General features: G+C 38.2%; 1 protein-coding gene across 3 annotated transcripts in view; it reads left to right on the top strand.

Annotated features, from left to right (window-relative positions):
• Positions 1–5,640, top strand: part of LOC139984970 (uncharacterized) — a 26,921-nt gene extending 21,281 nt beyond the window's left edge. For all 3 annotated transcript variants that reach the window (XM_071999144.1, XM_071999138.1, XM_071999153.1), the window contains exons 18-21: positions 95–270; positions 1,631–3,168; positions 4,221–4,356; positions 5,502–5,640. In XM_071999144.1, coding sequence (XP_071855245.1) covers positions 95–270; positions 1,631–3,168; positions 4,221–4,356; positions 5,502–5,614 — 1,963 coding nt within the window. In that variant the 3' untranslated portion in view covers positions 5,615–5,640. The remainder of the gene's footprint in view (positions 1–94; positions 271–1,630; positions 3,169–4,220; positions 4,357–5,501) is intronic.
• Positions 5,641–15,459: the final 9,819 nt, after the last annotated feature.

Genomic DNA, 15,459 nt, shown 5'->3' with positions numbered 1-15,459 from the left:
TCCGCGCCTAGTTTTGAAGCGAAATGAATCCTTAACTGCTACGCATAAAATCACATCACAAATTATATAGCAGAACTCTGTACGCCTCTTTCAGATCATGCGTTGGGAATACTTACACACCTGTAATTGAATTTGATGATTACGCGGCCAGATCACTACGAAGAAGTGGATTTCATTGTTCGTCGATTACTCGTTCTTCGAATTGTACTGCGTGTGCCGTTGGAACCTACGGGAGCGATAAAGCAGATGGGTGTCTCGGCTGTCCACGAGGTAAGAAAAGGCGATCGGAAAAGTAAATATTGCATTATTAAGACGGAGTATACATTGCACACCCTAGAAACGATTGGGAGATAGGGGAAAGGGTGCGATAGCACTGCCTGCTTCAAATATCGCACATCGACACTGTTGATATTTTGGAAATAAAGCACCGTTTTGCATCCGAGCACCCTTAACTATACCAAAATTCAACTCTCCGCATGAAACAAAACTTTTATGATTTTACGCTACTTGACTAAACGTAAGCTGTTTCGTTTTATATTTTATAGCAATTATCTATTAATACGAGAAGAAGGTTGATGCAACGTTCCTTAACTTGATGTGTAGGCCATAACTTCACGCAGTTGGTGTGAGCTCTGGGCAATGATATTGTAAACAATAGAGGTCAAGAGAGTACAACATATTTTAACAATTGGACCATGAATAATATTTGGTTTGGTCTAAGGATAACGTGTGACATGGCTCTTAATATCATGAAAGAGTGGTGGGTGCAAAGAGGGCCAGGGGGCACCACCTTCCCCACCCACGCTATTTGATTTTCAAATTCGAAAGTATAGGCCTACATTACTACAACCTCGCGTTAAGACCGAATTATAGACCTACATTAAAGTCTAAATATGCATCAGACTGTACCATTTGACGTCTAAAATTTGACAGTTCTTCTGGGGGACCGGCCTCCAGATCCCCTTTTATGAGAGTCCCATTCCGGCAGCCAAACCGCAACCACATCCCTCATTCGTAAACTTTTGGATCAACCTAAAACAGGCCCATTAAAGGTTCATCTCGCTAACAAAATCAGTCTGGAGAAATTTGCCTCATGTGACGTCACTGATAATGAACTATTGAATGCTGTTAGAGTAAGCAATATATTTGATAAGAAATGTGAACAATGGTGACATACTCATATAAAGTGGGAAACGGGGTTAGGCTCATAGAGTACAGTATCGCACACCACGGTAGGTAAGAAATAAACATGAAAACAGAGACAGTGAGTAAAATGGTTTGAATAGTTGGTACCTAGCCGATCCGATAAGATTGTATGATGATAAACAAAATAGGCTAGACATGATAACATATAAACATGGGCGTTTTAATTCGGACTTTTCCTAGTAACAAAGAGACTGATGAAGGCCAATCATTCACCTTGACAAACTTAAATTGAATCGATGAAGATCATACGTGACTTAACAAGATATCCAGGACTATGAAGTTTGCACTATTTTGCATTGGATGAAAAAGAAAAGGCAAACAAATGAAACAAAAACTTCTGTGATTATTAAATTGCGATGATTGTGAGATCTGAAATGTTCGTATATTGTTTTTGTATTATTTCTTTCTCATTGTTTAATTGCAGGTGGATTTTACCAAAATGAAGTAGGCCAGTCTGCTACCGATGGTGGCATAGCTTGTAAGAAATGTAATAACGGAACATTCGTTATGAACGGCGAAGGTACAAGTCCATTGAGCTGTGAGGTTTGTCCTGATGGAACAGATAAGTCGAAACCAGCAGAATACCGAGCCTGTTTTTGTCTAGAAAACTATTATCGTACATATCGTTTTGGTCAATGTTATCTTTGTCAGAGAGAAGGCATGAAGTGTTCCGGCGAATATGCCTCGATAGGCTATGGCTATTATTGGAATTGGAGCTATACTGACGTAAACAAATACATCGACTTCGTGAACAATTTGAAATGTCCGACGAACGAGTACCGCAACGACACACTATATTTCGCAGATCCCCTACCAATGGTTCATAATTGTCCGCAAGCTTTTAAATGTGATAACAAAGAAAACGACATCGAAGGGAATTGTGCCAAAGGTTACAAAGGATGGCTTTGTTCTTCCTGTGACGACAACTACTACGCTGCGTTAGGTTACTGTCATGAATGCCCCCCTCTCTACATTTTCCTACTAGAAATGACAATTTTGCTAATTGTTATTGTTACGTTCTTAAGTTATATCATTTATCAACTCCGGCGTGAAAATTCAAGGGTGATTAGATCCATTGCCGATATTTCGATCGCTCGTGGTAAAATCATATTAGCATTTTATCAAATTATGGGCGAATTCTGGGATTCCCTCGACGTTATGAACTGGCCAGTATACTTTCAATGGGTTGCGACCGTTATGGTATATTTACAATTCGACGTCTCTTTCATTTTCGTGAAACCAAGCTGTTATGTGAACATATCTGTGACTCCGTATGAAGAATTTGTTATCGGAATCTCTTTCCCATTGCTGCTGATCTCTATAACAAAGATTTTATTCATGTGTATGACGTGTTGGGTGAGAGCTTGTAAAGACCCCGAAGAAGTGGAAAAAAGAGAGAAGAAATCAAAACAATATAAGGAGAAAATAATGATGTTGGTTTTGTCTATGTTATTCGTGACTTATACATATACATGCAATGTCATATTTGCTCTTTACGGTCAGACCTGCGAAAAGTTCTATCTTGACGAGGATCAACTACAATTTGTCTCTCTGATGAGGTCGGACTATTCCATTGAATGCAAAACAAAGCTACATGCCAAGTACACTACTGCTGCTTACATCGCAACTATATATGTAGTTCTGTTTCCTGGATATCTGTTCATACAACTTTGGCGGTATTCAACCAAGGATTGCGACCATTCATCGTCGGTACAAGATGGAACGTGCCGCCGGAAAAAGTACCCTCCTTGGTTGTACTTCCTATGTGAGAATTATAAACCAGCGTTTTGGTATTGGGAAATAGTTGAGCTAGGACGGAAAGTGTTGCAGACAATTGTGGTTATATTATATGGATATGACAGTAGCCTCTCTATCTTAGTGAGTGTTACAATAGCTGTAATCTTCCTTTCTCTGAATGCCGCCTATGCACCCATGAAGGACCACTTTGAACATCGACTCCAGGTTTGTTCTACCGCTATACATTTTATCGATCGATTGATTGAATAGTTGGATCATTTTTAACTTCAAAATAAGCTCATTTTCAATTCAGTGACACATTTTCTTAAGTCTAGTCTTCTTAAGAGGAACAGATAACGACATGTTCTATTCACTGATTCACTGGATGAGGTGGAATGAGCAGAGGGGGAGGGGGAGGGGGAGGGATGGGAGAGTGGAAAGAGGCACTCTATCAGTTTAATTGCTTTCTGAAGGCAACTGTCACTGTTACGCAAGATATGCAACAAAGAATGTAATTTGATCAAACGCGTGATATTGTTTTATAACCTTAATGGCAGTATTGGCGTACAAAGATTTGCAGCTCTTAGTTTACACATTTCCTCATGTTTCTGAAGCTTCTGAGTCTTTAACCTCTGGTACATCTCACTCTGACCATGCTCTGTTTCTGCGTCAAAAATAATATCCAGTGTCGAATAACATGTTAGTAAAAGTAAAGTTCAGATGAGAATTTAGTTTTGATTAATGAAAGAGAAACATCTTTTAAACATCCTGTTGAATGTGTTATCAGTTTCTACAAATATAACAGCATTGGGAGTTCTCCACCAGAAGTGTGAACTTGAAGCAAACAAGCGTGAGTTTGTTTTATGTGTCATGATCGAACTTACTACTTCGAAACAGGACTCCATCTGTATCTGATGACCAAGAAAATAAACCAGAAAGGGAACTTGTTGCTTTCAACGAAGACGTCACACAGTCAAGTTAACTTCTGGCAACAACTTTGCTGATGTTAATATATCTATGTATAGGAATCGGTGAAAAAGAACTTTCTCCTTGACCCTTTCACTTGATTCTTTTCTTCGTTTTGTTTAGTGTGTTTCGGTAACTAAATATATCAGTCCGTAACGGTTCGAATATGCTGCATACATACAAGCAATATATTGGTGATATTTATTTATATATTGGTGATATTATATTATATTATATTATATAGATATATATATAGATAGATAAATATATGTAGACATATAAATCAGACCTCTTCATTTGTTTCTTAATAGCAAGCATCACTGTGGGCGATATTTCTAAACATGTTGGTTGCAGCAGTGCCCATTCCTGCCGACCAAGATTCCGCAGCTCTGATAACGGGTGGACTGTTATGTGTAATCAACCTCGGTGTCCTGCTCATTATCATTGGTACGTATAAAAGCTTAATTTGTTGTCAAAAGTCGCCCGTCGTCAACAGCGGCGTGACGATATACTTTGCAGCGCAGGGATCAAATATTAATTGAGACTGCGCGAACGAAGCAAACAACCATTCGTTGGCGGCCAGGTTTAGCATTGACCCCTTTTAAGTGAAGAAAGTTAAATTACAGTAGTGTAAGCCTATTATTAACCTCTTCAACGTTGGCATAAATTATAGCAGAAGTCTGCTCATAATTAAGAAAGAGAACTAATGACAGAATGATAGCTGTTCGAGGTATTATTATCATGGTTATTTTCTTAGGCTCGGGCTTTTAAGTCCCCATGGTCCGAATCGCCCCATTCTTATGCCCTTAGCGTTACGACGTTGGTCGTTACTCTTCGTGATGACAACATTCAGTTTCCACAGTCAAGCTCTGAAGATTTTAATATCAATTAAAGTTTTGACCCATTAATGCAAGGTAATATCTCGGCGATAATATCCGTAATATCCAGGCGAAAATATTGAGGTATCATATTGCAATGCTGCACGGAGCTCTTTAGGAACCTGTAATCTTGACTTTGGACAGGAAGGGATAACTGAGTGTTTGTAATCGTGAGCAGTATTCCATCATCAGGACAAAACCGTCACGGGGTGGGAACAGTGGATGAGAGAAATGTATTGAACACACTCAAGGTATAGGCTATATCTAGTGAGTTTTATTCATTCCACTACCTCCCATGTTAAGTTTATTATTCTTTTGTTAAGAAAATCTTTATGAAGAACTGTTTATATACACCTTACAGTCTTGATATTCCTCAGATTGCACCATTTGACGTATAAAGTTTTCTTGGAGAGCAGATGGGGTGTGTCCGATTTCAATTAACCCAAGATAGCATTCCCTTATAAAATCCTTCACTCGCATATGAACCTTCCATTAAGGTTCAGGCCCCAACCCACCACAATGAGTCGGGAAATATTTGAACCTCCCCCCCTCTCCATCGCCCTTTAAAATTCTGGAAAAGTCACTGGTCTATATTTAGGTGTGATCGCACGATAGTCTCAATAAGTTCGTTTGAATTTTGTGTGAAGTTGAATGCGAGGAATGAAGTGTACATATTCCAACTGATTGTTGTCATTTTATTTTGTGTCACTCTAGGTAAGATAATCAGCCAGATAATCCTCCAAATCAAGAGCTTCACTTACAAATGTAAGACACGTGAAGACATGGAACTGAGACAGCGTCTGATAATGGAAGATCGACGTAGTTAAGGCAGATACTACCATCCACAGCTCCTGCAAAGATGACATCACATCCGCTTTGATGGCACCACCAGAAAGATAGCCCGAGCTAATGCGTGTGACACCACACTTTCGATGGCACCACCAGAAAGATAGCCCTGAGCTAATGCTTGTGACACCACCCTTTCGATTGCACCACTATAATTATATCCCTGAGCTAGTGCGTGTGACAACACCCTTTCGATGGCACCACCAGAAAGATAGCCCTGAGTTAGCGTTTGTGACACCACCCTTTCGATGGCACCACCAGAATGATAGCCCTGAGCTAGTGCTTGTGACACCACACTTTCTATGGCACCACCAGAAAGATATCCCTGAGCTAATGCTTGTGACACCACCCTTTCGATGGCACCACCAGAAAGATAGCCCCGAGCTAATGCGTGTGACACCACACTTTCGATGACACCACCAGAAAGATAGCCCTGAACTAATGCTTGTGACACCACCCTATCGATGGCACCACCAGGAAGAGAGCCCTGAGCTAATGCTTGTGACACCACACTTTCGATGGCTTCACTAGAATGATATCCCTGAGTTAGTGCTTGTGACACCACCCTTTCGATGGCACCACCAGAAAGATAGTCCTGAATTAGCGTTTGTGACACCACCCTATCGATGGCACCACCAGGAAGAGAGCCCTGAGCTAATGCGTGTGACACCACACTTTCGATGGCATCACTAGAATGATATCCCTGAGTTAGTGCTTGTGACACCACCATTTCGATGGCACCACTATAATTGTATCCCTGAGCTAGTGCGTGTGACACCACCCTTTCGATGGCACCACCAGAAAGATAGCCCTGAGTTAGCGTTTGTGACACCACCCTTTCGATGGCACCACCAAAATGATAGCCCTGAGCTAGTGCTTGTGACACCACACTTTCGATGGCACCACCAGAAAGATAGCCCTGAATTTGTGACACCACCCTTTCGATGGCATCACTAGAATAATATCCCTGAGCTAGTGATTGTGACACCACCCTTTCGATTGCACCACCAGAATGATAGCCCTGAGCTTATGCTTATGACACCACACTTTCGATGGCACCACCAGAAAGATAGCCCTGAGCTAGTGCTTGTGAAACCACTCTTTTGCTGGCACCACCAGAATGATAGCCCTGAGCTAGTGCTTGTGACACCACACTTTCTATGGCACCTCCAGGAAGATAGCTCTGAGCTAGTGCTTGTGACACCACACTTTCGATGGCACCACCAGAATGATAGCCCTGAGTTGGGCTTGTGACACCACACTTTCGATGGCACCACCAGAATGATATCCATGAGCTTATGCTTGTGACACCACACTTTTTACGGCACCACCAGGAAGATAGCCCTGAACTTGTTCCTGTGACACCACCCTTTCGATGGCACCACCAGGAAGATAGCCCTGAGCTGATGCTTGTGATCCACTTTCACACAATCCCTCACCTCAAAGTGGACTGCTGTATGCACAGTGTTATTTTGTATATGTTTTGCAGACGGTTAATAACCACTTCTATCAGTCCAGGTTGTATTTATAAAACACTTTTATTTTTTAAGAAATGACACTTTAAACAGCTAAGGTGCATTAGTATAACTGACAGCGTACTATATGTATTCTAATACACAAAAGACACTAGGTCAGCTCCTCATATTCAACACAAAAATATTCAATTTGAAAGCAGAAAGCTTCAAATGACGTGTATTTAGAAATGTTGGGCCGGTTAAAATTTCCCCAGAGCAATTGGTGTTGGGTGAATGATATCGTATGATGTTCTGTTATTCATAAAAAAAAGAAGAAAAAGAGACGTTTATTGAGTTATTCGGATTCATAAAAAAAAGATGGATTGACATTAACATTAAGGATTGTGCACTAAAGAGCTGACGTCATCATCATCTGGGGGCATCCCAGATATTTTAAGTTGACTATCTTGAAACCGGAATAGATAGAGAAAAAAAATTCTGCAATAAAATGGTCCCTTCAACTATATCATATCAAGTCTAAAGAAATACTGTAATGTGTATGAGATGATCAGTATGAACACGTTGGGTTTATTTTGAAACTTCTTGTAAATACAGAACAGAAATTTGAAATAAATTTAATACAGGTTATCAAATATTGTATTATACTAGCTTTAAGGATGACGGGTACGTACGGGTAGAGCACTTATCATATCGAGGTAGAGCATTCCAGCTTTAAGGATAACGGGTAGGTACCGGAGAAGCACTTATCATATCGAGGGAAAGCATTCCATTCTTGCGGAATATTCACATTTGTCAAGCTTTCTATACACAACAATTAATTTTGTTTTCTTTCTGAGTTAATATTTTCGTTACTGCTGTTTCCTCCCAGCACCACAAACAGCCATGAGGTGGTTGGATCTGACTTTCATGAGAGGGGATCTTTTGCATAGATCTAAGTAACCTTAACTATACAAAATAGACACAGATTAAGTATGTTGTGGTTCAATAAGGCCCACAACTTCAGTAAAAAGCACCACCCCATAAAAAAAATTTGTACGTACCTGATTCCTTTCTAAAAGGGAACACCATAAGTGTCTATCATGAGGACTCCAATATTGCTTTTAGAATGTATATCATTAGTGCTATTGTTTTTAGTATGTATGTAAACTTATTGTACCTTTCACTAGCAAAACAGGCTGTAAATTGTTGGTTAAGAAGTTTCTAACCATGAGGAGGGGACGACATACATTTTGCTTGCAACAAAAATATATCTTGTTAAACGAGTTTTTTTTTTAGCATTAAATAAAGATCCTGATTGTGAAGGAAGCATTTGAGGGGAAGGGGAGGGGGGGGGAGGGGATTTCATACATTTACCAATGGTGATGGAAATGATTTTACAGATGGGGTGTGGCCACCGGGTGGTTTAGGTTGATGGATATTTGCAGAAGCATGTTAGAACATTTCACAGATCAAAGGGGAATTTTTTTTATATATTTTATACTTGTTTCGATTTATATTTATTTACAGACTGTCATTCATAATGGAGAAAATATTATGAGAAGTATGTGAGAAATGAACACTTAACTTCTAAACAGATGCAACCCTCACCCCCACCCCCTCAACTCTCAGCCCCAGATAGAGAGATATTCAATATAAGTGTAACTCAGATTATGTACCAATATATTTCAACTGGCAGTGAATTCACCTAGATTAGAGCAGAACATTTATAAATGCTCAAAGATTCTCATCAGTGTTTCAACTTTGACGTATAATTCTATGATATTACTATCGATTGTCATACATACTGCTTACACTACTTCAAGTCAATGCTGGTTAACATGTTTCTTTCTTTACAAAGGCAATTAAAATTGAAACATAAAAACTATTTACAACCTACTTCGGTTTCAACTACAACAAGAAGGATACGGTGAAAATTCAAGGAATTAAAGAAGATATATAAAACACAGCATCAATCAAGTAATGAGAATTCTTAATTTGGAGCTGTAGTATTAAACTCCCCATACTGTAGCTATATCACAGTATGCAATTATCCACCGAATTCTCTCAAGTATGAAGATAGCTACAGCTAAACATCACAGTATTCCATTATCCGCCAAATTCTCTCAAGTATGAAGATAGCTACAGCTAAACATCACAGTATTCCATTATCCGCCAAATTCTCTCAAGTATGAAGATAGCTACAGCTAAACATCACAGCATTCCATTATCCGCCAAATTCTCTCAAGTATGAAGATAGCTACAGCTAAACATCACAGTATTCCATTATCCGCCAAATTCTCTCAAGTATGAAGATAGCTACAGCTTAACATCACAGTATTCCATTATCCGCCAAATTCTCTCAAGTATGAAGGTAGCTACAGCTAAACATTGCTGTATTCCATTATCGACTAAATCTCTCAAGTATGAAGATAGCTACAGCTAAACATTGCTGTATTCCATTATCCACCGAATTCTCTCAAGTATGAAGATAGCTAAATATAAGCATCACAGTATTCCATTATCCACCGAATTCTCTCAAGTATGAAGGTGGCTACATTTAAACATCACAGTATTCCACTAATCGACCAAATTCTCTCAAGTATGAAGATAGCTACATTTAAACATTGCTGTATTCCATAATCCACCAAGTTCTCTCAAGTATGAAGATACAACAATTCGGGTCTAGAATAATCCCAAATTTTAGCCACTTGCAAATACATGCACTAATGTCTAGAATCAAGTTCCCACATGTCTCTTACTTAACTACAATACACATTAGTAGCTGAACAGTTTTACAAGGGCAACTTCTTATAATACATGCAGATAACTAAGCAGTAACAATGCTACATAGTGCAATGGTGCATAGATGTAACTGGAGGTTATGTACTAGACTGCAATACAGCATATATAAACTGGTGGTTATGTACTAGACTGCAATACAGCATAGATGTAACTGGTGGTTATGTACTAAACTGCAATATAGCATAGATGTAACTGGTGGTTATTTATAAGACTGCAATACAGCATAGATGTAACTGATTGTTATTTATTAGACTGCAATACAGAATAGATGTAACTGGTGGTTATGTACTAGAGCATGACTGGAAATTATTAATGTACAAGTATATCACATATCAACACTTAGTCACTGCATCATCCTATTAGCAACAGCAATTAGAATAAATTTCCTGATTGATTATGTCTATATATGTCTATATATATATATATATGTATATATATTTATGTATATATATATATATATATAGATAGTTATATATATATATATTAGACAACTCTTGGGCAAACACCTGGACAACATTATTGTTTACTGTACAGAAGAGATACATGAAGAGATAGATGTTATTTACAGTTCAGCGATGTATGTAATGAATTACTCTGGTCCCTTGTGCTGGAAGAAGACAAGCTTGGCTTCATCTTTACGCAGGTTTAGAATGTTGTAGACGTTACCTGTGACAAGAAAAGACAAAGCAGTGGGATTTATAACTTGCGTAACACACTGCATTAATTCTGTGCCTAGAAATGGTTATCATGTAAGGTTATACCAACCAGAGAGCTTCAAATTCACCACATATGCAGCGTAAAGCCTACAACAAGCCATGTTCATAGATATATTTATGCATTACAGAGCTCTGTTCGTTACACATGGTAAATAGTTCCGTTATCTAAAGAATGTCGAGCATTCTAGAAATGGTTATCATGTAGGTTATACCAACCAGAGAGCTTAAAATTTACCACATATGTAGCGTACAGCCTACAACAAGCCATGTACATAAATGCATTACAGAGCTCTGTCTGCTACACATGGTAAATAGTTCCATTATCTAAAGAATGTCAAGCGAACTTCTAATTCTGTCGCGCATACACACATTTCACAAAATCTATACACAGGGATGTGCACACGCTGGGCGGCACTGGGCGGCCCTGCCCAGCACTAAAAATTACGGCCCAGCATTGTCTTAAAAATCGTGAATCCCGACCAGCACTATTTTCATCTACAATCCTGACATTCCTAACAATATATTCAACATAAATTGGGCCTAGCCTATACCAAAATCATACAGAATAATAATGCATCAGTTACGCATGCGAGTAACATTACCTACTGCTCTCAATCGGTCCCTTGTAAAATCTCTTTGAAACAAACTAATAACTTTTACCAGGTACGTAATATATTTCACTAAAAAAAAATTAAAGAATGTAAATTGTTAGCAAAACTAGTAGAAAGTGCCAATATTTGGCATCTTAGCTCCTTCAAAATTAAAAAGATTCTCAAAGGGGAAGGGGACACCCCCCTCCCACAGGCCGGCGATCAGTATACCTGGCACTCAGGAGATCCTGGGCACATCCCTGTATACATAAATGCAAATATAACTTCCACTCATCAGGTGGAACGAAGAAGAAAGTACCACTTTCTAAGGTCTGTGTGGTTTGGTGGATGGTGACAGCTAATTTCCCTCTCACTATGTAAAAAATCATGGTATCCCTTTGGAGAAGCTGCAGGCCCTTCTCACTCTCGGCACGAATCAGGAGGGTTCCTGTAAGTTTAACAGAGATCAAAAATCTACTTCAAGGAATACCATTGTGGCAGACAATGTGACACCGTCATGGAAGACAAACTAATTTGCTTAGACTGCAATATCTTCTTCTTAATTCTAGCGCTATGAACGGCTGTTTGGAGATGACTCATGCTTTATCATGTATAAACCTCTACTTACTCCTGGTATAAACAGAGGATTGTAGGTAGCTCATGATGTCATAAAGGCTCATATCTTCTCCCCAATTTTTTAAATTTTTTAAAATATTTTTTTAAAGCAGCATTTGCATCCTTTTCTATGGTTTTCTCAACCTCACTGATTCCACGATGCCATAACGACAGACATAACTAGCTTATCTATTCAAATCTTACTTCAAATGGTGGCATAAAAGTCGAAAAAATTAAAACTATCAACTTTGTTTTTATCAAAGATATTTTCCGTTGGGATCCAAATAAACCTCGCCCATAATATGAATATTTAAAAGCTACGAACGTCATTGGCCAATACGTATTACAACACCATGCTTGATTTGTGTAGATTGTCTATGGCAGTTGTACCAGGGCGCTGTTAGTCCACCTCGCTGGTTGTACCAAGTTACCAACTCGACGTTTTGAATCTATTTTTAGCACCGGTTCACAACTAAACCTGCATCTCTGATTGGTTGAACTCAAACTTGTGGGTTGGGGGAACTGTATGCGATTAATATTAAATGTTTACTTTGTCGGACACTTTTCTCAACTATCTGCAAATGTCCTTAATTACTTGCCAATTAACGCTTTTCGCAGGGAATAAACTTGGCTAATATCTTAGTTTGCTGTTTTGTGATTGATATATGTAAAAAACTCGATGGACATGTCAACAAAGTAGAATTTTAACGGCGACCAAACTTAAAATGCTGCTTTAAAAACGATGACAAGTGTTAGATATCAAAGCAAGTTCAAGCGGCACTGAGTGGGCAAAATGTTTATCCCTACACGCTCTCCTACCCAATTGCCTCGATTCCTCACTGTTAGCAAACAGAAGCCTAGCGTTATTACATAGCAGTTCTCACCTTTGAAGTATAGTTCGCGAAAATGGCGATGATAATCGACGATAGAAGAGCCCAGTATCCGCCAACACTGATCGCGTAAGGTGCTCCCAGTAAGGAAGCACCTTGCTGGCCATTCACAATAGTCCAGCAGGTTTTATAGTTATTGCAATCAGCTTTCTTTTCTTCTTCCCTTTCTGTTCCAAAAATAAACAAAGGTGGCGTTATTGCTTTAAAACAACACCTTCTTCCCCATTCATTCCACAATGCATCAAACTTTATAATGAAGACTTTCAACTTTAGATTTCGTCTGGCTGTTTCTTCTGTTCCGACTGAAGGCCTACTCTCTTGCCATTGTCCCGAGCTTTGTATATTGTTTTACTGACTGTTTTCAAATGTCTTATGTTTTCATATTCTTACAATTGTTTGATACTGTACATATTAGGTTTTCATATTTTAATGTTTGTATCTCATATCCTGTTTGTACGTGCATGCAATTACCCTCGTGGTTTAATAAAGTTAATCTAATCTAGAAATCTAATCTAATCACCCTGTTTAACCACCCCTCCTCTCCCATCACTCACACATACTTAAATCTATTGTGACACCGAATTGGCCCGACTATGTTAGTGTTCTACCTTCACAGCTTCTTTTAGCCGGTGGCATATTATGATCACCAGATTTGGTCAGTTTTAATATATAGTAACCTATTCTGAGGACTAAATCAAACACAAAGTTGGGAAGGGAGAGGGAGGTGAGGGGGAGGGGTTGCTATATAATACTCTGTCGTACTAACAGTGTTGGATTGTGTCATAATTAGAGTACCTCATTCGGTTCTTATTCGAATAAGCTTAGAATTTGTGCTCCATTTCATGAAATTAAAGAAAACACATTTCAATTATGATCCAGTTCTAACAGTAACTTTAACTATTATAAGTGGGTCACGTGATTTTATTCGTCATAATAAGTTCACACTTTTCATGAATATTTAGTATAGTCGATTAGATGCGCAATGTTATGTATCATTGATATTGTTTTTAAATGATAACAATGATAACAATTAATATTAAGTTCAATATGAATTAAGAAAAAGGACAGTATCATGATAAACTTATCCTCTTTTATTCTTAGATGGCGTCCCGTCTGGTCCTTCTTGTTCAGGAGAGGAGATCTTCCCTTCCCCTTGGAAGTAAGAATTCCCATTTTTTGAGTTCGTTTGGTAAATTACCTTCTATAGTATCTATATACTGTTAACTACCAGCTTATACACTTTAGGTGAGCCCCCGATAACTAGTATCAATCACACGTTGACTCTACAAAGATAATGCGAACACAACTGCATAATTTATCGACAAAATGTCATCCGATGTCCCTACTTATTGAAATGTATTTTATCGTGTACTGCGTTGCAACTGATTAACGGAAATCACTTATGAACGTTTCATTGTGACGAATCTAGTTCTCAAAATCATTCGAGAATGCTGGAAGAGTTGAATGGATATTTGTCAACGAAAAGGCAAATTTGTTGAAAGTCACTCATAACCAATCATGAACCACTCATGGAACCAATCACATATTGCCACGCAAGGACAAAACGTAAAGATCATTCTATTATTTCATAGGGTATGTTTTGCAATCAATGTCAGGCAGTATAACAGTATATATATATATATATATATATATATCTGACGTACATACTTAATAACTGTAATACTACCCTTAAACATCACAGGCAGCGTCTATATACGCGTACCACTATATATACATTACAAACATTACCACGAACTCTGTGTTAAAATAATAGTAGCTAGTTAGTAGTAGATATATTGTATACAGGGGTTGTATAATTTACTCAAAGTGTTAATTAAAACAAGAAAACAACCTTTTTTTTGCCAAGGAATCAAAGCCACCATGAAAATCTGGGAAACGTTGGCTCAAACAGCTTGTTTACTCTCGGCGACAATGGCCGTTAAATATGTTCCATCGGTTTTTCTGTGACGTCACAAACTAAGGCAGCAAATGATAAAGCTAGAAGAGGGAATGATAGGATGCGAGATAAAAAAGCAACGAAGGTTGAATAACGACACCATGCTTTTGCAATTATGATAGCATATTGACAAATTAATAAAACAATCTACTTAGTCCGCATGAGTTATAACTATGCTGCCCGAAGTACATATATAGGCATACAAGAAATAATTTCGTGGTCGTACAAGATATCACACGACGAAAATGTTAGTCTAACATGACAAAATATACATTTTAAAGTTAATATGCAAAGAAACATTATAACTCTCAGCCAAGCATCAACCCCGTAACTATCCATATATATTACCATCAAACGGTACCAATCTTGGTGTTTCTATTGTTCTGACACACTTAATTGATTTGCAGCTCTGAAAGTGTATAACAACTTGTACGTCCACATCAAATGATGTGGGTAAGAAATGAAGCATTGGCCTTTTTTTAGACGACATTATCATATTTTGAATGTTCCGATCCAGTACAAAACAATATCAACAACCACAAAAATAACAACAACAACAATAATACCGATAACATTGCCAAGGGTAGACGCAACGTTATTCTACATAGGTGTAACTGTGCATAGCCTATACAGGATTTTGCCTACTCTTGTAATTATAATAAAATAATTTGTAACCTTTAACTATATATTTGCATGGGTTGTGTGTTTGGAGAAGCTTTACTTTTATAAAAAAAAATTATATATCGGTCATGCAACACATTCACTTCTTAATTACGGATGGCCTTGTCGTAAAATATGGTTA

Source organism: Apostichopus japonicus, chromosome 2, assembly GCF_037975245.1.
Source record: "Apostichopus japonicus isolate 1M-3 chromosome 2, ASM3797524v1, whole genome shotgun sequence".
Taxonomy (NCBI): Eukaryota; Metazoa; Echinodermata; class Holothuroidea; order Aspidochirotida; family Stichopodidae; genus Apostichopus; species Apostichopus japonicus.
Note: the sequence above shows the minus strand (reverse complement) of the source record. Positions and strands in the feature narration are given on the sequence as shown.